The following is a 23,358-nucleotide window of genomic DNA, read 5'->3' as shown; positions in this document are numbered from 1 at the left end:
AAAAATGACCCAGTTCTAATGGAGGCAATACAGGGTCAGATGTAATAAGATTTCCTGATGCCGGGGACATTGGGGCGTAGGTTGAAAGCAAGGCTAAATCACAATTATCATTATGGATCATGGCGGGATGTCAGTCCTTGCACATGTTAAGGTGACGCCGAGCACCATTCCCCAGCTCAGTAACAGGCGTATTATGATGGCCCTATTAGATCAATGTGACAATTACTATTACTCAAACTGGCCCTTGGGTCTGAAAGGTTACAAAAAGAGGGAGCTGGTGGAAAGGAGGCTTGGCTCATTTACTTCCTCTGATAGGACAAGCGGCTACTCTAGAAATTAAGGAATAAATGGATTGGATACACAACCAGATACACAATACACAAAAAGCTAAATGGTCCATGGTTAGAGAGAAGAAGAAAAAACACTATACTTCCATTGAGTTAAACTATTGTTGCAAGATACAATGTCATAATAGAAGAGCAATATTCATTAAAAAAATATTTTTAAAACATATTAAAGACAAAGGTATTGGAGAGCTGCTAATTGTTAAGAAAAAATGTGAATGAACCAAAGAAATTTGCCTTCTTTTGTTAAAGACACTAGACTAATTCACGCTAGCGGCTGTGAGGCTGTACATAGGCATAGCAATGCTCTGAGCTAAATGCTTACATCAGCTTGCTATCATCCTCTTAGTGACAATGTTAACATGCTGATGGCTGGCTGGCAATGTTCACAAAATAACTCTGTTAGAAGGATGTTAATGCTGTGTAATGTTTCCAACACCAGGCAATAACTACTCACATAATGCATATAAGTGACATTCCACACATGTTACAAATAGTCATTTAAATAGTAGTAATAAATACAATATTATACATATATTAAGCATATACACCAATAATATATCAAGACTACATATATACAAATTTCCAAAAAGGTACATAAAGATTATGATATACAAAGGAAAATATCAGTGTATATACAAAACATGTACCCTTATAGCTAAGTACTCCATAAAGACCTCCTGCTAAATAGGGATTCATCTGATGAAAGTGCTTCACCTACCATTGTTTCGGCAACCCCGCGCCCCCCCTGAAATTCAAGGTGTTTTATTTATTTATTTATTTTCTGGATTTAAAAATATATATATTCACAACTCACTTTTCACATTGACCAGGTGCTCTTCTATTAAATAAATTAAACACTTGTGTTATTTATCTAATTTATGTGCACGTTTCAATGTTTACAGCGTTGCTTTGTACATTCACTCCTCCGCTGTTTTGCGAAGGGCGGGGCTTCGCTCCCGACACACAAACACACACCTACAGTCAGATACAGAGCAGAGGAAAGGAGAGGAGGGAACTACAAATAAAACCTTGCCTTGCGCATTTGTTTACAAATAATGTACCCCTTATGGTTTGTATTCCATAAAGGAATCAGGCTAAATAGACGTCATTTACGCATATACTACCGATTGAAGATGCCTTTGTCTATTTTTATATATATATATATATATATATATATATAGATTTGTGATAGGAAAAAAAAACACCAGTTAAGTCAAAAAATAAAAAACAACAATAAAGATAAGTATAAAGAACACAACCTACTAAAATAACTAAAAGGCAGTTTTACTGTGAGAGACTTGACATAGGGTGACCGGCAGCTCACCTGGTAGAGTGTACGGCCCATGTACAAAGGCTGAGTACTTCCCGCAGCGACTGAGCTCAAATCCAACCCATTACATCCCCTCTCTCTCCCCCTTTCCTGTCTATCTTTGGGTGTACTATATGATAAAGGGAATAAGACCCAACAATATATCTTTAAAAAATAAAAGAGACATGACAGAGTATTAAATCACAAAAAAGGCCTAATGTCAAAGCCCTCATTAAGGCCTTGTGTATAAAGTGTGTCCAGAAAGGTTCACGTTTTAGGAGAATACAGTTTATGTCTACCCCTCTGCGTGATTTTATTACCTCAATTCTCACAGATATGAGAGTGGTAGTGTTGTGTTTCATCTTGGAGAGGTTTACAGCCACAGGACTAGATGTTAAATTGTTTCTAACAGTACTGTAGTGTTCAGCGATCCAATTTTTTTTTTAAGATCTGGTGGTCTTACCGATGTACGTCAATCCACATGGGCATTTCCGCATGTATATGACTTTAGCAGTAGAACATGAAATTACGCCTTTTAATGTTGTATATTCATCCTGTGTGGGGTTGGCTAAATGAGGCAGTTTAATGTGTAAAGTGACATTGTTGGCAATGACCAAATGGGTAATTTCCAGAGGTGGCAGAGCTAAGGAAATGTGAGGGTGATGGAGGAGGAAGGTCTTCTCTCACCAGCATACTACGTGGGTTAGGGGAACTGGAAGGTTAGAGATATTGGATGATATGATTCAACATGAAGAAGCGCTTTTCTTAGTTTGAAACACATATACAAGAAAATATAAATTTTATAGGCCTACAGAAGAAAAACAACAACAACAGGGTATGAATTGAGGAAACGGATCAGTTGATTGATCACGGAGATGACGTTACCAGTGTAAACACAGTTGTGCATTTTTAAAGATCAACAGCCGATGTTGTAAAGCTATCACTCACATCTACCAAAGGTCTAACTCCACCACTCAGCAACTTCATCACTCAGTGACAGACATTTGCATTTAAAGGACTGGCCCCCACGTTGCTGCGGTCCAGCTGGAAAGAGCAAGGGGGGCCAGGTTTGTGCACAAAGGGCGAGTGGGAGCGGGGTTGCACAGAGAGTGAGAGAGAGGAGAGATGCAAATACTAGCATAGTTTTATGGAAGAAATGTGTAACGCAACACCGTGAGCTCTTAATGAATACTATTTATACCTTACCTTATATCAACGCACCCCAGCGTAACACAGTGAGATCTTAACGAATACTACTTATACCTTACCTTATATCAACATAAACCAGCGTGTTGCCGATATTTTGCATATGCCATATTTTTGTATATCTTATGCATTCGTCTGACACATTTTGTATTAGAAAGTGATGCGCTATCAATAGGTTAGACATGCGTATCTGTATATGTTCACTTTTTCGATCCGATGAAAAGTTAGACGTATTTGGACTCTGACGAATTTCCGTATGCGCCAGCATACGTTTCTGTCATACGGATATGTGTGACAGGGCCTTTAACAAAGTACAGCTGAAGATTCAGCAAATCAAACCAGATTTTTTTAACCAGATGAAAAATTAGATGATCACCGATGCTATTATAATTCATCCTGAGGGGAACATGAATATTTTTACCTAATCTAATGGAAATCCATCTAATATTTGCTGAGGCATTTCCCTTCATTTTGGCTCTTTGTAAAAAGTCAGGGGATCACCTGAGTGATTAGCATACACACTCAGAGAACTATGAGCATCTTAAAAACCTGCGGTGTCAATTAAATGAGTAGACATGGCGACATTTTACTGGATAAGTAAAAACTTTGACCTGCTGGTGGCGCTATGTGAAAAGTCAGGCGATCAACAAAGTTATTAGAATTAATCTTCTGGGGACCATGTCTTTACACATTTTAAAGCATATCCATTTAATAGATGTTGAGGCAATTAAAACCAACAATGGGGGATATGTATAGATATAGATATAACTTTCTGTACAAAGGGTACAGCAATGTAATGTTTGTTGACATTCAGTCTGACCAAAAGGGGTAGACAAACAAATTGACATTGCCATACCTAGAGCCCCGTTGCTAGTGTTGCTGAAAAGGTTTGTATTGGTACAGAAAGTGTTCCAAATGTCAATTATTCTAATCCCATTTCATCAATTGCTATGCTGTAAATTAACCAGAAGGCACACCCATCTCCATTTGGATTGGCCCTACAGTAAACCCTGGCTTTTTTGGCCACTGCGCTGCACTGTACCAGATTTGGAAAAAATCCAAACAACACAAAGTTTAATGTGACTTTTACAACCATGTGTAAGTCTTAATTTTAGATATGCAGCTGTTTACAATGGTCATTAAGGACCATTATGGATGGTGCATGTCTTATTATTGTGCCATTATCATCAATCTAGTCTGTGTACTTCCTCCTAGATGAAACATGTTGACATCTGTTATTTTAATTTCCACATCAATGCTACGCTTATTCCATGAGTACTTTCCCTCTGGCTGAGAGAACATGCACACATCTTTATATGAATGTGAACTAAACCAGGGCATCAAAACCACAAGATTTCATGTGGCTGAGGAAAGCATAGATGGAAGCCGGACGAGGAATTCAAAAGCAGGCAAATAAATTCATTTACAAGTAAGGGACGTCATCACATTTCCGACTGGTGCAAGGTTTTACAAGCTCCACAAATACGAATGACAATTACATGCTGTGGAAGTGCTAAACAAATACAACCTCGGTTGGCTGAAAGAGAGAACTCTGATACTCCAACTGGAGACCGTTTTGAATACTGAAAACAGAAAATATAAGACTACTCAAGTCTACATTTTATAGGCCTACAGTACTCAAAGTTATCCCCATAATTGTATTCTTGGCAGAAATGAAAAGCCTCTGAAAAAGCATTCAGACAATGTGAAACTCTCCACTGCAAAAGTATTACATTCAAAGTAAATTTCTGACGTGCATTCCTGAGAAATGATTTCTTCCATCGGCAGAAATAAAACCCTGTATTTCAAGGTCCTAACTCGGTGGAAGTGACTTAAACTAAAAGAACGATAAGCGGGGACAAAAAACTAAACAAAAATGGAGAGTATTGTCTTGTGTCAATACGGAGCTAGAAATGCAAAAAGCCTTCTTTTTGGCAATGTAAGCGAAACCCGCACAGGTGAAAATGGCCACTGGACTAAGTAAGGTGGTAGATGAAGGCGGTACCGAAAAGCATGCGGGACCATACATCAGAAAAGAAAAAAATAATTGTCCGACTCAGTTATCTAGAGGATCTAAAAGCACAACTGGACAAGCTAACAACCCAAATTAATCAGCAATTCAAAGCCACCACCGACCAGACAGAGGAGGTCGCCAAACACCTGGGAGAAATAGAAAGGAATATGGCAGGGACAAGTGGGACACAGGAGTCAAAGACACTCTCATCCAACTAATCAACAACCAAAAGTTCCTCGAGGGTTAAAGTCACTGACTAAGAAGGGCGTTCCCAGCACAACAATTTACGGATCTACGGCATCTCACAGAGGACTCTTCCATGCTATTATTTGGGGGAAACCTGATTCAGCCAAAACTGGGGGACATTACAGGCCTCTGTCAGGAGAAGAGTTTGGGATTTTGAAGAGCACACTAAGCGCTGGCCCCACAGCCACCTGCCAGCGCATCACAGCACTCAGCTGCTGTTTAGTGTTGAGGAGAAAATCCTCCACGCTGCTTGGATGAAAAACATCTACGTCAAGACAGGAGTGTGTTTTCTTTACCATGATTAAGCCGAGAATGTACAGCAGAGGAGGAAGGAATACACTCCGATTAAACTAGAACTTAAGGAAAAGAGGATCCGCTTTAAGACCCGGATGTGTGTGCACTTCGATTCAGCTACAGTCACATACAGCAGCACTGATGAAGCAGCGGCAGGTTTAAGAAAGCGGGGATTCATCGTGGGACCGATACTGGTGAGCCGATCCAAGAACATCACTGCAGAAACCATTAACAAACTCCTGCGGTGGAGTACAGCTGTGACGCAACGAGTCGGGTACGCGCACAACTACCAGGAAAGCATAAGTGAGAGGCTCAATTTCAGAAGCCGGACAGAGAGGATGTCGCCATTGATGAGTAGTCCTCCTTCTAATGCTCTATGAATATGCTCTAGAATAATGGCTCTTCAACAAAACATTATTAATCTACTTTTACCACAGCCTTTGGGCACAAAGAGTGTAGTGAAGACTAATGTAGTCTCCTGTGGCATGATTTAAAATTTGGGCCATAACAATGAACCACAATTGATGCCAAAACAATTGATTTTGTGCCTGACCCCCTGGTTTTGGACTGCTCTGCACTTAGTGACAAGGAACCCTCTAAATCCGAAGCCCTGTTCTTTATCATATTGGTTTTGATTACAAGTTCCGTGAATGTTCAAATTTGTTCTTATTTATTTGAGATCTGGGACAGGGATTTCACTGGTACAGGAATATATGCTTACAGTGACTAATTAACAAGCAGTATAATAATATGCAATCATTAAATGTTAATGGCATAACCAATCCCATCAAAAGGACCAAAATAATTGCTAAGTACAGCTGGAAAAAAAATCAATGTTGCTTTCTGGCAAGAAACACACATGTACATCATAAACACGAGAGACTGAACAAATGAGCTTTAAATATAATGTTTTATATATGAAAATAACTGTGTGTACGACACTCATCTGCAGTGGAAGACTTACGGCAACAGGCAGGGACAAACTGACACAATGCTTTTACACGAAGAAAGAAATAGAAAATTGTATTAAGTTTTCTGAATTACAAGGCACGAATAATTACTAATGTGTCGTAGACAGCGTTATTTAAACTTTCGATCTTTTAAACTCAGAATATATATATATATCCTTGTTTTGGAGAGATTTCTGCTGGAAAAATCTGACCCTTTTCTTTATTACCCCCAACCAGAAATATAAATGATGTGGGTCGCAGAACTCCTGCTGGTCTTGTCCATATGTTAAGCGTTTCTGGAAAGGAGTGGGCAATTTAGACTCAGAGATTCATGCACCTGAAATCCGATTTCCCTTTACCTTTTGTACCTTGGAAATATCCCTAAATAGGTCTCAATAAAAGCGACACATACCTTTTGAAGATTACTATAGCAGCAAGTAAAATAACAATTACAAAATGCGGGCTGCAGAGGAACCTTCCCTCCATTGCCCTTCTTATCAATATAATTAACTCTATCCACTTAAAGGAGAAAACAACTTTTACTATTTGACTCCAAAAGGAGAAGGGGAATAAATATAGCGAAAACGGGGAATATTATAAACAACAACATTTTTAAGAAGGTCTTGTTTTTTTTGTCCCCTTGCATTTTAGAAACTGTACCTGTGCTTTTATATTATTAGAAACTGACCACACTATCTCATAGTCATTCTTCTAATCTAGTAGCTGTTGGGGAGCATTTCTATCATATGACATTAACTTTATCAGAAGATGGAGTTTGCCCAGTTTTCATGTCATCGGTTATGTTTAAATTTGCACGTTTCCTTCCTCTCGTCCACAGTAAAATCTGCATTTACAATTCCATGACAACTGGGAAAGAAAAACTGTATTGCAACATTCTTTCTCTACTGCCTCTTGTTATTTGTTTTGTTTTTTATTCCCATTCCACTCGTTCTCAGCTCAAACCCAGACCCCCATACAAAACAAACGTTGGCCACATCAGAGCCTGATAGGGGCCTGGAGGGAGCCATAGTAATTCCGGCAAGCTGCAGGCATTAGTTCGAAAGTAATTAGGGGTAAAAAGTTCAACCACAGCTCCAAGTCTGCAGAGCTGCCAGAAAGAAACGTCCCTCACCGTTTAATACTGCACATACAGTTTAATGGCCAGCATTTTGGAAAAACATTGCCCTGTGTGTTTGCGTGTGTGTTTATGAATTAAAGCATCACATTGTAGCTGAAAGTGAAAAAAAGTGAAACAAAATCATTTCATCTGACTGTACTGGCTACCAAACAGGTAAGACAAGAGTAAAACAAATATCAAATAAATATCAACTTGTAACTTTAGGAGCTAGCCAACAATAAATAGTGTAACATAAAAATATATTCAACGTGGGAACATTTATGTTTATGCAGTCCATAAACCCAACTTATTTCTTCTTCCTTTGTCAGCAGGGAAGTGGATATTAATATTCATTACCCAAAATATAGCTTGCATTGGATTTTAGCAAGTTTAGCCTTGTGTGCCAATTGTCTGTTGAAGTTACGGTAAGTGGAAGCACTTGACACGAGAAACATCTGGTCATGAAGGAGTTATTTCTTCTGCTTTGGTATCTCAAAGCTGTATCTAGAAAAGTTAACTTTGCCTTGTTTGTGCAGAAGGATATGGGCTAGAGCACAGCTTGAAGCGAGGATACAATATGTATGTGTTACAATACAAATTATTTAATGATTATTTCATCAGGTACTTCTTTCTCCCAAAACTCACTTTCTAGCTTTTACAAAACCATTTATATATACACATGTCCCAGCTCAGAGAATAGGTATGGAACAAGGTAAAAAACTAAGCCCATATCAGGGCCCATATCTATGAAATGTGCACATTTTCACTGTGCCATATAAGGTGGCAAGGTGCTTGGTTTTTGTAGTGAGAGAATGGACCACGCTAGCATCTCTGTGAGGCTGTACATAGTCACAGTGTAACCATGCTAACATGCACAACGCCAATGTTTACCATGTTCACTATCTTAGTTTAGCAGGTTAACATGCTAACAAAAAGAACAGCTGCGGCTCATGGGAATGTCATTAGTGTTGTGAGTATTTGGTCATAAAACAAAGGTTTTGGACTAATCAAATGGCAATCCATCAAATATTTGTTAAGAAGTTTTGCTGAAACATCAACCTCATGGTTGTGTCAGGGGATCACCTAAGCCATTTGGATTCATTCTGGTGGCACTTAAATGAAAAGTTGGAGGATAGCCAAAGTCATTAAGACTGCGCCCCATTAACATCTACAATAACATGGCCAATCCATCCAATAGTTGTTGAGACATTTCACTTTGAACCAACAGCGTCAACATGCTGGTGGGATCACCACAGTCATTGGATCAAACTGATCCATGACTCATTGCCATCAATAAATATCTCTCCTCCCACAGAATGTATCTGCCTGAACACCATCCCCTGGCAGCATCAAACAGTTGGGCCCCGAATGGCGCTCTCCTGAATGATGGGAGACATTTCCTAAATGTAACTCCTAAAACTCGGTCCAAAGATTTATCAGAGGATTTTGGATTTCCAACTCTGGGACGCTAGATACATATTGGCCTTGCTAATAATCACCAGTGTTTCTTCACCAAGCCAATGCTCTTTTATATTTCATCCAACATCTGAAAACTACCTTAGTATTGCCATATACTTTGTTTAATGGAAAGTTTTAAACTCTAGTAAAAAATAAAATATTAATTGCTTTGACCACAGAGGCCTGGTTTAGGGAATGGGGTTTTGGTAAAGTCATAATCATTCAGCTTGACAGGTGTGTTTATATAAACTGCTTCCAGCAATATAGAGTTTAATCTGACTTCCTATTTGAAGAGGGAAAACTGGCGAGGCAGAACACATTTTCGACAGAAATTAAACAGACATGCAAGTCAAAATAAACGCTCCTGAGTGAAGCCTGAGCCTTGAAGATCTGCCTATGCACTGAACAAGTGTGTATGTATGTGTGCATGTTCGGGGCAATGAAAAAGGGGAAGTGGAAGACCAGATTACAGTCACTCTCACTTCCATGCAGGGGCATGACAAACGGGTCCGGGAACAATTTCATTAAAAGCGTTTTTTCAGTGGCGAACATGACATTCCGACCCACAAATTGAAAACAAACTTTGGAGACTAGGATGAAAAGATCGCTGGTGTCTGTGGTTTCTGTTCTGGTATGACTTCCTTCCTGAACATTGAGATCACCATGAACTAATACAGTAACAGGACTTAGAGTACCACGTGCAAATGCACGGTATTGCACGAAAGCTTTTTAGTGTGGCTTTAACTCTCAGCGCTACATTCACCGGTGCACATTACTGTTCAAGGCTGCCCACACTCACGCATCGACCGTGAGACTCACTCAATTGACACTCTTCACACGCTCTAATGCCACAGGTCCATTTTCTCACACAGTGAAACACTCATTTATAACTGATAATGTCACGGCGAGAAAAGAGGACACCGACATCACAGCAGCAACCATAAACACTGTAGTAAAGTCAGCTGCCACTTGGATTTTGATGAACCAGATTGGTGCACGTTGTAGCCAACACAATTTAGGGAGAATATTCCTGTGTTTTTTTCATATTGCAGAAAAAGTAATATTGCAATGTCAGTATTTTCCAATAATATGCAGCCCTAATTATACATTAGCAGGAGTGTAGCACAACATGGAAGTGAAAGCAATGCTGTTTAAATATGTAAGTGCAAAAAATCAATGTATAATCAGTGATCATTTTGGACATGGGGACCTAACTATGATCATATACAATTTGAGATAGTTTAACTGTACTTTAAGGTATAGGGAAAGTCAGCTCAAATTATATTGCAACACATAATTTACAATACACCCTAATTTTGTTAAATAATAAATAAATGTTCAATGTATCCTGTTTATGGTGACTATGACAATGTAAAAGCTGAAATGATTTTACTGTACAGTTTTATGAGAAAATGACATTGCAGAAAGTTAGCTTAATTTAAATTTTAACATTCATAATGTCCTCATATTCGAACTGTCAAAATAAAATCTTAAGAGGTTTACTGAAGTTTTTAAGAATGATCACGACCATGTCAACCAAGTTATTTTACTATCTCATGAATATTTTGTTGGTGCATGTTGTTTTAACACAGAAACAAGTATTTAGAGCCCTGAATAATCAATACAGCTTCACAACAAACAATGACAGTAAAAGTACAAATGAAATAATATATATATATATATATATATATACACACAGAGTCACATCCCTGTGACACTGAAGGTAGCATTTACCCTACACACACAGAATAGTGTGTGTGTGTGTGTGTGTGTGTGTGTGTGTGTGTGTGTGTGTGTGTGTGTGTGTGTGTGTGTGTGTGTGTACACATAATATGACAGTGAAGAACACCATAAAATCATAGTGGATAAAAAGCATCACTTCTCCAAATCCCCTTAATCTGGTGGCTCATTTTTTTACAAATGCATGATGATTTCCATTTAATACGCAGAAGACGGATACATCCTGTCCACAGAGGAAAACCTGTCATGAAAATGCACTGAAACACAGCGGCTTAGTGCCACAATGGGCTTTTGCCATCAAAAGTGGTTGTGTGTGTGTGTGTGTGTGTGTGTGAGCTAAGTGGAATTTTCTGCTCGCAACCATGTAATTAATAGCCTGCGTATTTCACTACAGGACTTAAAGCGGATTTAAATATAGGTGTTCAGGAGTATGAAGTGATGTTGTTGTACAAAAATATTTCCATGTCATTGTGATGGGCATGAGGTTGCACCCATAATTATAATGAACAAATATAGTGTAGAAATGTCTTTGTTTGAAGCACTGCATCATGAATGTACACATGACCTGATGATCAGGGCTAGTCTGGAGAGAAGGTAAGTATTGACATTACATTGCATTATATTACAGGTCATTTAGAAGACGCTCTCCTCCAGAGAGACAACTAACTCCCTGGAGCAACTCAGGGTGAAGTACCTTGTTCAGGGGTACAATGGTGGCAGCTCTGGTATTGAACTCACAACCATCTGGTGTTGTATTTGGAAGCCATACCACTAGACCACTAGGCAATCACCACCCATTGACGCCCTGCTGCGCAATGTCTGGAGTTTTCCCTGTTAGGCTTTAATGGTGTTTCCCCTTTGGGTTGGATCATCCTTTTTGATAGCATGGTCAGTGTCACTTTTATTGGAACAATTGTCTTGAAAAGAAAAAAGGACATCCTATAAGCGTCTGGAGATGTTGTGAAGAGGTAGCTGGAGGTGGGAAATGTCACTGACAGTTCCCATACTTCAGAGAACAAAGCCTTCTTAATCATCCCTGAACGTTTGCTCTAGAAGTGTGTGCTCTCAAACACCCACAAACAGTTGAGTGACCTCTGTCTTGGCCACAAAATGTATATTCATTGAGAGAGAGCAACTTCAAATCTGCCTGTGGATGTGTATCCATTTTAGAATTAAAATAATACCAACAGCAAGCAGGGGAAAGAAACACAAATCCTTTCCAGACATGTGAGCAGTCATACCAAGGTCTACAATGGCACCAGCATTCTTTACTAATTCCCAAAGCCCACTGGCACTGTTGCAGAGGCTGAAAGGGACGCATATGTAGCTTTACTGTCAAGAAAATTACTGGATCCATACATTGTTTGGACTTAACGCATAATCCTTTCCATTGATAAAATTGTGTTGAGTGTGCCTGGCTGGAAATCCACAAGTTCAGGGCTTCGGCACACATGCTTTTTCCCTTCTCTGGTTTTCCTTTAATTTGCAAATCTTGTAATCTAAGCCTAGAGCTGACTGAACCAACTTCTTAACCATCACCGCCGTAGCGGCCAAGGCTTCAATCTGTTTTTCATTTAAGTGTCAAGACGGCATCCTTTTTGGTGGTTAACAAAAGCTGTTATTTCAAAATGATTATATGCTAAAAATTGTGTGAGGAAGTTTATGAACAGGCCCAATGGAAAGTACTGCGCCACACCCGGAAGCCTTTTTCCTTCTCGTCTTTGGCCTGAGTGTTATTTACCAAGCACTTCTAAAGGGGGAAGAACCGAGCTGTGCCATTTAGCCAGAGGTCAGGGTTTGTGCTTTTCAACACAGTGCATGTTTTCAACATTATCGGCAAGCGACGCCTGGATGATTCGCCAAACCGTCATAACGCTGCCTGTCTCAGTGTCAGTGAGGACATAGGAAGAGTAGAATCAACGGCGTCAGAGAGACAGGGGTGGTAGTCCCTGGAATACATCAAGAAGGTAGTATCCAGCTAGGCCCAGCTAAAGACAGCCTTCCTTACTTCCCTTCCATGGGAGGATATATTAAGTTAAATGTTGTGTTACCCTGGAGGAGCATAAGTAAATGGGGAAGGGGGTAGAGGAGTACATGGACTGGGTATGGAGAGGCGAGTACAAAATGCAATGGGGTCTGTCACTTTTTAAATTCATTCCCATTCCAAGTCTGAGAGTCCCAGGGACCTACACATCTCCTTTCTGTCTGTCTATGTGGTGTCCAGGTACTGCCATATTGGTAATGCCCACCATAGTGCCATTAAAAATTCATGAACACAGTCACTAAGCAGCTCACATCACTGACTCAGCTCCAGTTGGTTGCATCTGTAAAGTGTTCATAGTTGGATAACCATTGATGCCTCTTATTAACAGAAATTTACTTTCAGATTTATGATTTGTAATTTAGAATATTGCATAGAATAAAACACGCTCCACTCCTGCACTTGTAAGACAAAATGTCTCATAGCAGTCTGTGTACTTTTCTGGATAGTTCCCATGAATGCCAATAACAGACTCACTTACACTTACATGGCCACTTTAATAGGTAAACCTAGACAATGTAATGCAATCTAACACAAAAGATCTGCCACAAATGATACTTTAAGGAAGATTATAATTGATTTAGCTTTTGTCAAAAGGTGTTAATTAAACTATATGTTTATTACTGAGGTCATTGTTAGTGGTGTTGTACTGTACTGCAATACTCCTTTCATGAATGTGGAGGTATTACATATTACATTTTGGCCTTGAAATATTTAAAACATTTGTCAAATGACATCTATCACATTGTAAGGCAGTCAGTGGTAATATGTATGGCAAACATGTATCCAAAAAACAAAATCTAATTATAGCTAAACCAATAAATGTACTAAACTAAACCAGTATATGAACAATGTGAAAGAGATTGCTTCTAATGTTGAACCCACGGAGAATTATCCCAAACTAAGTTCCCCTTAGCTCTTCAGGGTTGTTGTTTTTTGTAACTTAAAACTCATTGTTTTGGTTTCACACTGGTAGCCTTATTTTTTTGGTTCAGTCTTAGCACTCTCATTAACCTCATTTCCAGTCATAGCTGTTGTTAGCGAAATAAACTCTGGTGAACCCACTTCATGCCCAGCACCAAACAGCGGACAAAGTTAGAGATTAGGTGGTGAACATAGTGGAGCATTTAGCAGCTAAAAAGCAAGATTTCTCAAGAGTTGAAGGAAACCAAAATACTATAAATGGAGAGTAAATATTACTATTCATCAGATGAACACAAACACAACTTCAAATAAAAGCTAATGTTGATCTGTGTCTGCCAGATGTGTAAATAGGCAACTCTTTGCCAACACATTCACCATATTTACTTTATTAAGCGACGATGTGCCAATGTTGGTTTTTAGATCCTGTTCCACTGCTTGGCAAAAAGAAAAGTCATCTTTTACTAGAGATGTTTCAAACCGATCCTAAGGACTGGTATCAGTGCCGATCCTTGCATATTTTAATAGGTTTGTATTGCTTAAATCAATCTGATCAAATTCCGATGCTTTCTTTACTGTAATGTGTGTTTTGTCCACCTCCCCCTGCTTGTCTTTAAACTCTTCTTTACGAGTATCAGGTTCGACAGTGTGCACATTCCACTGCATATCCATATAAGATTACGGTGTGTTTAGACACTGAGGTTGGTAAAATACACAGATGTGCTAAGTTTGAAATGCTATCAAATCTGTTATCCATCCTCTCTGTTATTATTAACAAAGAGCAGTGTCCACAACATTCAGCAGCTTCTTGTTTTTCTCATGGCACGGTTTTGCAAACGTTAATGTTAGCAGATCATATCAGCTGTCAGTAACTATTGAACATTAATCTGTGAGTAAGGCGATAGCAGTCCAAAATTAAACGTTGCTGTTCTCTGCAAGCCGATGTCTATACGCAGCCAAAAATAGTTAGTTTGTTTGTATCACTCTGTAATACTGTACAATCAAAGGGGACTAAATGTTTCTGTAGTTCCAATAACTCCAAAAAAAGTGCTCTGGTAGCAAGGGGGCATTCATGTGTTTTCGGGGGCGTTTGTTGACCATTTGATCCGGCCCTCGAGGTAATTCATAAACACACGCAAAAAATAAACAATAAAATAAAAGCAATAGAATAAAACGGGCGACTGACTATTTTTCCTGGCCACAGGGTCCTTGAACACAACACGAGCAGAACGTGTCATCACGTGGTCATGTCATATCAAAAAACTTAAATATTAAACGAAACTGTCATTGAGATCAGCAAGATCAGCGAGATCAGCGAGATCAGCGAGATCAGCGAACGCAGCATGGCAAGTGTAAAAGAGAGAAAGCTGGATGCGGAATGTCGCACTTTCCAGGAGAAATGGACGAAAGATGATTTCTTTGTGGAAGTAAAAGGCCAGTGAGCCTAGTTTGTGCGGACGCGCTTGCGGTAATGAAAAAGGGTTAATCTTGAGCATCATTACGTCTCGTGCGCTCGTTTGGATAAAGTTAACGCTCTTCGGCGGAGTTTGAGTGTCCAACAAGCAGGTCTCTCCAGAGCGTAACATAAAGACATGGAAAGATAAAACAGAAAGATACATGGATGAAAAAGTTGCTTTTTTGCACAGCATGAAAGAAAGGTGAAATGAATGGGCTGTGTCTTACATTTTTGAGCAGAGGTTATGAGTTCAATAATTAGTATGGCCCACGAAGGATTTTGTAAAAATTGAAATGGCCCTTGATAGGAAAAAGGTTCCCACCTCTGTTTTATAGGCTCTGCTATGTTGTTAAATCTGAGATTTGAATTGACTCTAACCAGTGTTCAGGCAACTTTGTGTGTTTTTAGACTTTTATTTTTATTTTGCTGCGCGATAAAGTACTGCTTGAAAAAAAACAGCGCCACCCCCCTCAGCCGCCACTGCTCGAAAGCATGAATGTGTTTCCCTGGATACACCATGAATAAAAATAATCTAAATTAATGGTAACAAACTAACGCTCTGGTCGGGACTTGGACCAGCAGCAGACGAGCTGCACTCTCCCTGCTCGTAGCAGCTAATATCGGCAGAGCTAACATCTGCATCAAGCAGCACCTCAGACTTTTTCCTTTGTTGGCTCGTTTTCTGTTTGAACACTTAAGAGTGCAAATTGTTTCGCGTTTCTGAGGCTGCTGTGTTTAACACCAATTAGAGTTTGAATGTCTGACCCATTTCTGATTGGCTGCGGTCTATGACACCGATTAATGTTTGAATCTCAAACTTCTTACCGTTGCATTTGTTTAATACTCCTGAATAAAATGGCTTTGTTTGCTCGCTGGGTACATGGCGTATTAGGGCATTTGAAGGTAAAAACAAAAACATATTTTTAATATTTATTATTATTTATAAATGTTATTATGTAAATTCAATCTCAGAGAATTTGAGTTTTTATAATAACATAATATAGCATTCTAATGATAAGAAAAATATAAGAATTTAAATACAAAATTAATATAATCATTATATAATAATCATAATAAATACTAAGAATAATAATCAACATTAAAATTTCTGGGCAACAATTAGCCTACATTTTATTTGATGGGGGGCGGTAAGGGACCTGGATAATGGATAGGGGGGCGCTGGCCCGAAAAAGGTTGAGAACCACTGGTCTTTTTATGAATGGTCAATTTTATGAATTGCATTCTCCAGTTAAACTTTAATTCAAAATCATATCACGAATGTAAGCTTATTAACCTAATAGCTTTGAATCTAAGATGCTCTTCCTTCCAGGAAAGCCATCTCGCATCAAAGACGTCTTTATTATCAACAAGTACTCTGTGGTGTCCTCGACTCGGACAGCAAGGAACCTGAGTGTGACACTGGATGGACCAGCTGTCCTTCACTGCTAACATCTCTGCGAAAACCCACTCCTGCAGAATCATTCTCTCAGGAGGATACGTCCTTTCCTCACCCAGGAGAACAAACAGGTTCTGGTCCAGGCTCTTTTCATCTTGCGCTTACATTACTGCAACTCGCTCCTAGCTGGTTGCCTACTTATTCCATCCGACCGCTGCGGCTCACCCAGAATGCAGCTGGTCTTCAACCTACCCAAGTTCTCCCACACTACCCCAGGTACTGCTTGGTGACTACTCAAATCCGATTCAAGACACTGGTAGTTGCCTCCCGTGCTATGAATGGCTCAGGCCCATCTTACATCCAGGACATGGTCAATCCGTACACCCCAGCCTGTCCACTACACTTTGCTACTTTCAATTGGCTTGCTACTCCCCCACTACGAAGGGGGTTGGGCTACCGCTCAACAAAGTCTAGCTGTCTTGGATCCACAATGGTGGAACAAGCTCTCTATTCACATCACAACAGCAGAAACTACAAATCTTCTGTCTCAGACTGAAAAACGCAATATGTTCGGACAGCATCTTGGCCCATAAAATCAAAATAAAATAAAACCAAAACCTTTCTCTATCTCTTAAAGTCTTTAAATGTAGCACTTGAAGTAATTCAGCATATTTTATGAAGTTTGTGTACTTGCACTTACAATAAAAGTTGCTTTAAAAAAAGCAACAGCTGAATAAAAATAATTTAATAAGGACATTCAGTAATTGGATCAAGAAGCTTATGAAAAATAAGGTGTGTCAGATATAGTAGGTGGCAGCTGTTCATTGTGTCAGATGCATAGTAAATCAACATTTAGGTAAATATAACTCAATGTTTACCTGTAGTGTCCCTCATGGTTTCATTTAAGCCAAATAACCCAAAGGAAAGTTTACCTTAACTGCTACATGTATTGGGGAAATCATTTTTTGTTTTGTTTATTTTTACTCCATTTGGCCGAAATAACAATAACGATGTATAGTAGTGGCCTCAAACTATTTAAGAGTCCCATTCCAGCCAAATATAATTGCAGGAATAGTAACTCATATCTGGTTGATGGTGTGCTGATCAGTGACTGTAATCACTGTGGTGTTAGTGTAGAGTTAAAAACATCAAGTATCCTGTTGGGAAATGTAGTGATGTCAGCTTTATTATGATGCTTGAACTCACCCAGAAGACCCGGTGCTCTTGCACACCCCCAGCAGAGGCCTCTTGTCGGCAAAACTGTCCGTCTTCAGAGGACCTGAGGAGGATGTGGATTCATAGAAAGAGGGATGAGAAACAGAATAATTTGCACACAACAAAGAAGGACATTCTTTAAACGAACATGTGAGGCCTCTAGTGATGCCCACCCTCATTCAACCGGCAGCCTTACCACGACAGGAAACATGCAGATTACTACTTCTGTACTGTAATTGAATTATGGTCACAAAACATTTTTGATAAAATAAGATGCTTTTTCCCAAAAGCAGGCCTTTTTTTGCAAGTTAGCAGACCACTATCCCCACCAGCCAAAAAGTGGAATCCACATATTGTATAGACTTCGGTCTTTTAACCTTTTTTTGATCCTCCACTGTGTGAGGTTTTCAAATGAAACTTGCAACTTGAAAATGTGATTTCAAAAAATTACAGAAGAGAAATGCGCTGGAGAAATCCCCTGAATGTTGCAAAAGGGAGTATGATTTTTTGTTTGTTTTGGGATTTCAAGGTGGAATTACAGCATGGTAAAACCAAGCAGGCATATTTCAAAAAATAAAATTAAGAGAAAATACGTTGCATTAAGTGGACTGATCCCGTATTTTCCCTGATTGTCTCATTCTTGAAGACGGACAGAGGATCATGGGATTGAGGGAATGGGGACGCTTATATTGAAGAAGATGTGAGAGGACTGTAATTTCAGGCTCGACAGTAATCAGCCCAAGTTCCTGTGGTATGGCATGAGAGCAAATGTGACTTCCAGACCAGCCTTTAACACTCCAGACACGGTCCTTTCTTCTTTCTATGACCAGACATCATTCACAGTCAAGATATTGAGCCGTAACATAAATATGATTTTTAGTGACGAACTGAAATGGCAAATTTACTTAAATACATTTTCTGGGAAATCATGCAACAGTTGATTATTAGAGATACTTTGATTTAATTACTACTGTAATGGAAGTCATTGACGCAAGTACTGCTGACTTCCATGTAGACGTTTGCATGTTGCAACGTAACAGAGGAGATGGTTGAGATAATACTGTGTGTATTGTGAAACTTCCTAGAACTATTTTTCAGTGTGAGAGCATCCAAAGTGTAGTTCTTTTGTACGGACATACGAACTGACCTCCACTGAAAAGGAGCTCAAAGACCTACAGTACATGTTATTATACTTATACTATATATATATATATATATATATATATATATATATATATATATATATATTCACATTTCTTCAATGCTCATTTGTTATCAATCAAGGGAACAGTGTTGCCTCATTTTCCAAGACAACGGAAGATCACAGGTTGTAAACTCCAGAGCGGATGTGGATAAACGCATTGACTCCTTTTGGAAAACCAGTACTTCCCTCTCTATTCTAGGAAAGGGGAACCTTGTCTTATTATAATCAACACCTATTTTCGGGTATTTCTAAGTCCGCCCACCCACGGCCCTGCATCCCAGACAATTGGCCTTTTAATGGCTCACCACAGTGCACCACTGTTCTCTCCGGAGCAGATTGCAATCAGTGTCCTTCCCTCTAGTAGTACAATTCATATTTATTTTCTGCTGAGAGAATTGCTCTCCTCATGTGTTGGGGCTATCTGCTGCTTCTGATTACTGTGCTTTGCTTTCATCCACTTCCAGCACTCTTCAAATGCTGCCATTGTGTGTTGTTGAAATCTGCCAAAAGACCGGAACACGGACGTAGAACAAAAAGCCGATTTTCTCACATAAAAAATGGCACAAAGCAGAGAGGCTATATGGCAGCTTTCTAGGCATTGATTGACACCTGCCAAGATGAAATGTATACTTCAAGTCTGGAAAGGATCTAATCAGTGCAACCACTAAACTATTTGCACCATAGCCTTTTAGATATGAACACTGGTATTCAACTTTCCAGTGTCTGAAAAAGAATGAAACTAGTAACTCTGTCATCACTGTGACAATTTATGCAATATAAATTAAATTCTATGCTTTAATGTTACTGATACACTAATTAATATGGTCAACAGGATTAAGATAAGCAGTTGTCGAAACAGAGATTTTAATATACAACTTCACACAACTTGGTGTGCAAAGTCCTGTAACTATCGTTTGTGCCAGAGGGGAGCAACAATGATAAGTTACTTAATAGCATTTGATTTGCATTTATTTATTAAAGATTCAATGTGTAAGATATGCCAGAATTTAAACTTAAAACATGAACTAACATCATCAGCAGAGTGTGACGAGGTAACAGTGTTGATGTTGTGTCAAACACGTCTCTGTGTTGTGTTGCAGAGATATCTACTGAAGTTAGCATGCTAACAGCTAGCTGCGCTCCGTCCAGTCTGTAATTCCACTTGTTCCTCTAGAGGTGATAGTGAGTCACTGTAGCTGCAGTCTGCCTCAGACCAGAGGGAGAAGAAGTACAGCTGCCTGACTCTGGCAGACTCGGGGCTTGTCACATTAACATCCATGATCCCTGCACGTTTTGACAGTTTGTTTTGATTAAATCCAAAGTGACAACAAGAAAACGACTCACACCCTCGCCTCATGTTCACTGTCAGCAGGTGGCTGCTTTGCCGGAAGTATGGCGGCTGGGAGACGGACAGATCTTCCGTTAGCAGTCAGCATTTTCTTTCTGCCGTGACACAGGTTAAATTCAATGCTTCATCAGCCCGCCATTACTCCCGGTGCTGGGATATTCACCGGCCGTATCCGAGCCGTCCGACATGCTGCAAGCTCCCTTCCCGGGAGGCGGTAATATATTGGCACGGAAACAACAACACAATAAGTTGTTTTCTTAGAAATAAATATGACAAACTACTAAAACTAAAATATAAACTGGTTAACATACTATAGTAGGCTTTTTAATAACTGATAATTAATTAATTGATAATTGATCAATTAGATTGTATGGACCCAGAAGTAGAGGAAAAATACTGTCCCCTTTTTCTTTGGAGCAGGTGGCTCAGAACTACACATTGGACCTATAAATATGCAGTGTGTGCTTTGGAGTTTGTTGTTTTATATTTAGGCACGGTTAAAGTACTGAAGATACTCACTGATATGAGGAGCGGGCAGAATGTGAGCAGCTCGCACAGGACCATGGCGCACTGAGAACAGCTCTTGGGCTTCCCCTGCCAACTGAAAGAAATGTGTGTTAAATAGAAGTTAACATATCAGGTACATCAGATAAATGATATGACAATACAGACCAACAATAGAGTAAAGAAGTATTTCACCACTGCAAAATTATATATATTATATATATATAAAATTTAAAATAGATCAAAACAAGCTTTTGCAAATGACAGGACGTGAGATCTGAAGGAGAGAAGCCTCGTTGATCGTAGTCGAGGAGCGCAGTTTGGAGACAGTGAGCCACTGAACACACGGACCAACAACTGATTTTGCGACATTCTTTCATTTATTTTTACTTTTCAAAAAAGGACATTAAGGCGCAGAAACAGAGGAGAAGAAGCTCTTACAGTTTCTGGAAAGTGAAGATGATGGAGAATAGGGAGCAGACCGTTTTACCAAGAGGGAATTGATCCAGCTGAGGATTGTATATATTTTTTAGTACATTTGAAATAAAAATGTAACTATATACTGTACATTGATTGTTTGTTTATATTTGTACATTTAATAAGCATTTGGGCAGAGTGTGTGTTTTAGGATCTTATCAAGGTATCAGCTGATGTTCCAAACAATTATCCATCCCAAAGCAAGTTAGCTATAGTAATAAACTAAATGTGTGAACTGTGAACACAGTGGTGTCTTTATACAGGGAGAGTGCACTACAAGTTTTAGTGTGATATCCCCGAGCAATCTCAGCCATTGTCCTTATATCCTGTGTGAGATGTGAAACATGATATATATGATCTGATATTTCAAACCTTCAATATTTCTAATGATTTGTTTCACAGCGAATGATGAGCCACAGGCTGCTCTAGAGCCGAGGTCCTCTGCTGCAGGACAACATGCCAGCTCTCAGACCAGTTCTCTGCGTGGTTTCAATACATTTCTGTGAGATTCAATTCACGTTTTGCTTTGTATTTTGTCTTTATGGTCATATAACTCTTTATACATTAATGTGACATCACTGCAGCAAACAGATTCTGATTCTGAGCCTAGTTTGTCCTGAAAATAAAGATGCATATTACTTGATTGGGCATTACAGGGTTAAGGTTATACAAGAATTGCTACCTAAAGAGACCCGGCGAACCAAAAATATGAAAAAATGGTTTAGACCTGGGAGGTCTCAAACAGATTTAGTACGGTAATTATTGTAGGTGATTTTAATATCCACATAGTTCTGCGTTTATCACATTATTAGATTCAACTGGGTTCAGTCAGAACACACATAAACCCACTTACTGTTTTAATCACACCCTCGACATTGTTCTGCCATATGCCGTTAAAATTGAACATTTATTAGTGGTTTAGTTTGACATTTATCGTACAATTATTTAACCATTTCTAAAGTCCTATTACGAATTCAATCCAATGGGCAAACATTCCTACACTAGATGCCTATCTGATAGTGCTGGAGCTCAATTCAAGGAAGTGATTATATCGGCATTTAATTCTATATAATGCCTCAATATAACAGAGGACTCCTATGGGAACTTTAGTCCCAACCAAATTGATCATCTTGTTAATAGTGCTGCAGGCTGAATGCAAATAACACTGGACTCTTGTTTTTATTATCTTCTTTTTAAGAGGGGCGACAAAGAAGAATAGTTCCATGATATGACTCCCAAACCCGTGAACTAAAGAAAACAGAAAACTTGAAAGGAAATGGCGTTCCACCAAGCAGGAAAGAATTGCGTTTAGTCTGACAAGATAATCTTAAAACATATAAGGCGGCTCTCCGTAAAACCAGAGCAGCTTATTACTCTTCATTAATAGAAGAAATTAAAAACAACCCCAGGATTATTTTCAGCACAATAGCCAGGCTGACAGAGAGCCACAGCTTCCTCAAGCCTTCTATTCTTATATCCCTCAGTAGTAACAGCTTCATGAGCTTCTTTATTGAAAATTGTAATTATTAGACACTACATGAATCATCCCCTGCCTCAACCAATACCGATTCATCTTTAAACACATCTTAAAAACAGCTGTAATTCCTGACATAGACTGCTTTTCTCGCATCAACCTTCACCAATTAACTTCAATAATTTCTTGTTTCTTAGACCCCATCCCAACTAGGTTACTTATAGACGTTTTACCTTTAGTTAACACTTCCTTATTAGATATGATCAACCTATCTTTATTATCATTTATGCATCAGTCTTTTTAAGTAGAAAGCCCAGTCCAGATGTTTTTGACTTATATCTAACCTTTCCCTCCAAGATATAAAATAACATTAGTTGGACTCTTAGTCAGGATTTAGAATGCATCATAGCACAGAGACGGCACCCGTGAAAGTTAGCAGTGACCTTCTAATTGCATTAGACAATAGACGTGTCTCTGTACTTGTCTTGTTAGATCTTAGTGCTGCATTCAACACCATTTACTATCATATTCTATTACATAGACTGTAAAATTTAATTGGCATTAAAGGAACGGCGCTAATCTGGTTCAAATCCTATTTATGTAAGCAATCTCAGTTTGTACATGTTAACGTAAAAATGTAT

At 39.0% G+C, this 23,358-nt stretch overlaps 1 protein-coding gene across 5 annotated transcripts in view; it reads right to left on the bottom strand.

Annotated features, from left to right (window-relative positions):
• The window catches only part of bcas3 (BCAS3 microtubule associated cell migration factor), a 343,002-nt gene that overhangs the window by 303,183 nt on the left and 16,461 nt on the right, over window positions 1-23,358 (bottom strand). For all 5 annotated transcript variants that reach the window (XM_029445842.1, XM_029445838.1, XM_029445839.1 and 2 more), the window contains exons 6-7: window positions 20,782-20,863; window positions 17,702-17,774 (exon numbers count right to left, since the gene is read on the bottom strand). In XM_029445842.1, coding sequence (XP_029301702.1) covers window positions 17,702-17,774; window positions 20,782-20,863 — 155 coding nt within the window. The remainder of the gene's footprint in view (window positions 1-17,701; window positions 17,775-20,781; window positions 20,864-23,358) is intronic.

This window comes from Cottoperca gobio, chromosome 13 (assembly GCF_900634415.1).
Source record: "Cottoperca gobio chromosome 13, fCotGob3.1, whole genome shotgun sequence".
In the NCBI taxonomy this organism is placed as follows: Eukaryota; Metazoa; Chordata; class Actinopteri; order Perciformes; family Bovichtidae; genus Cottoperca; species Cottoperca gobio.
Note: the sequence above shows the minus strand (reverse complement) of the source record. Positions and strands in the feature narration are given on the sequence as shown.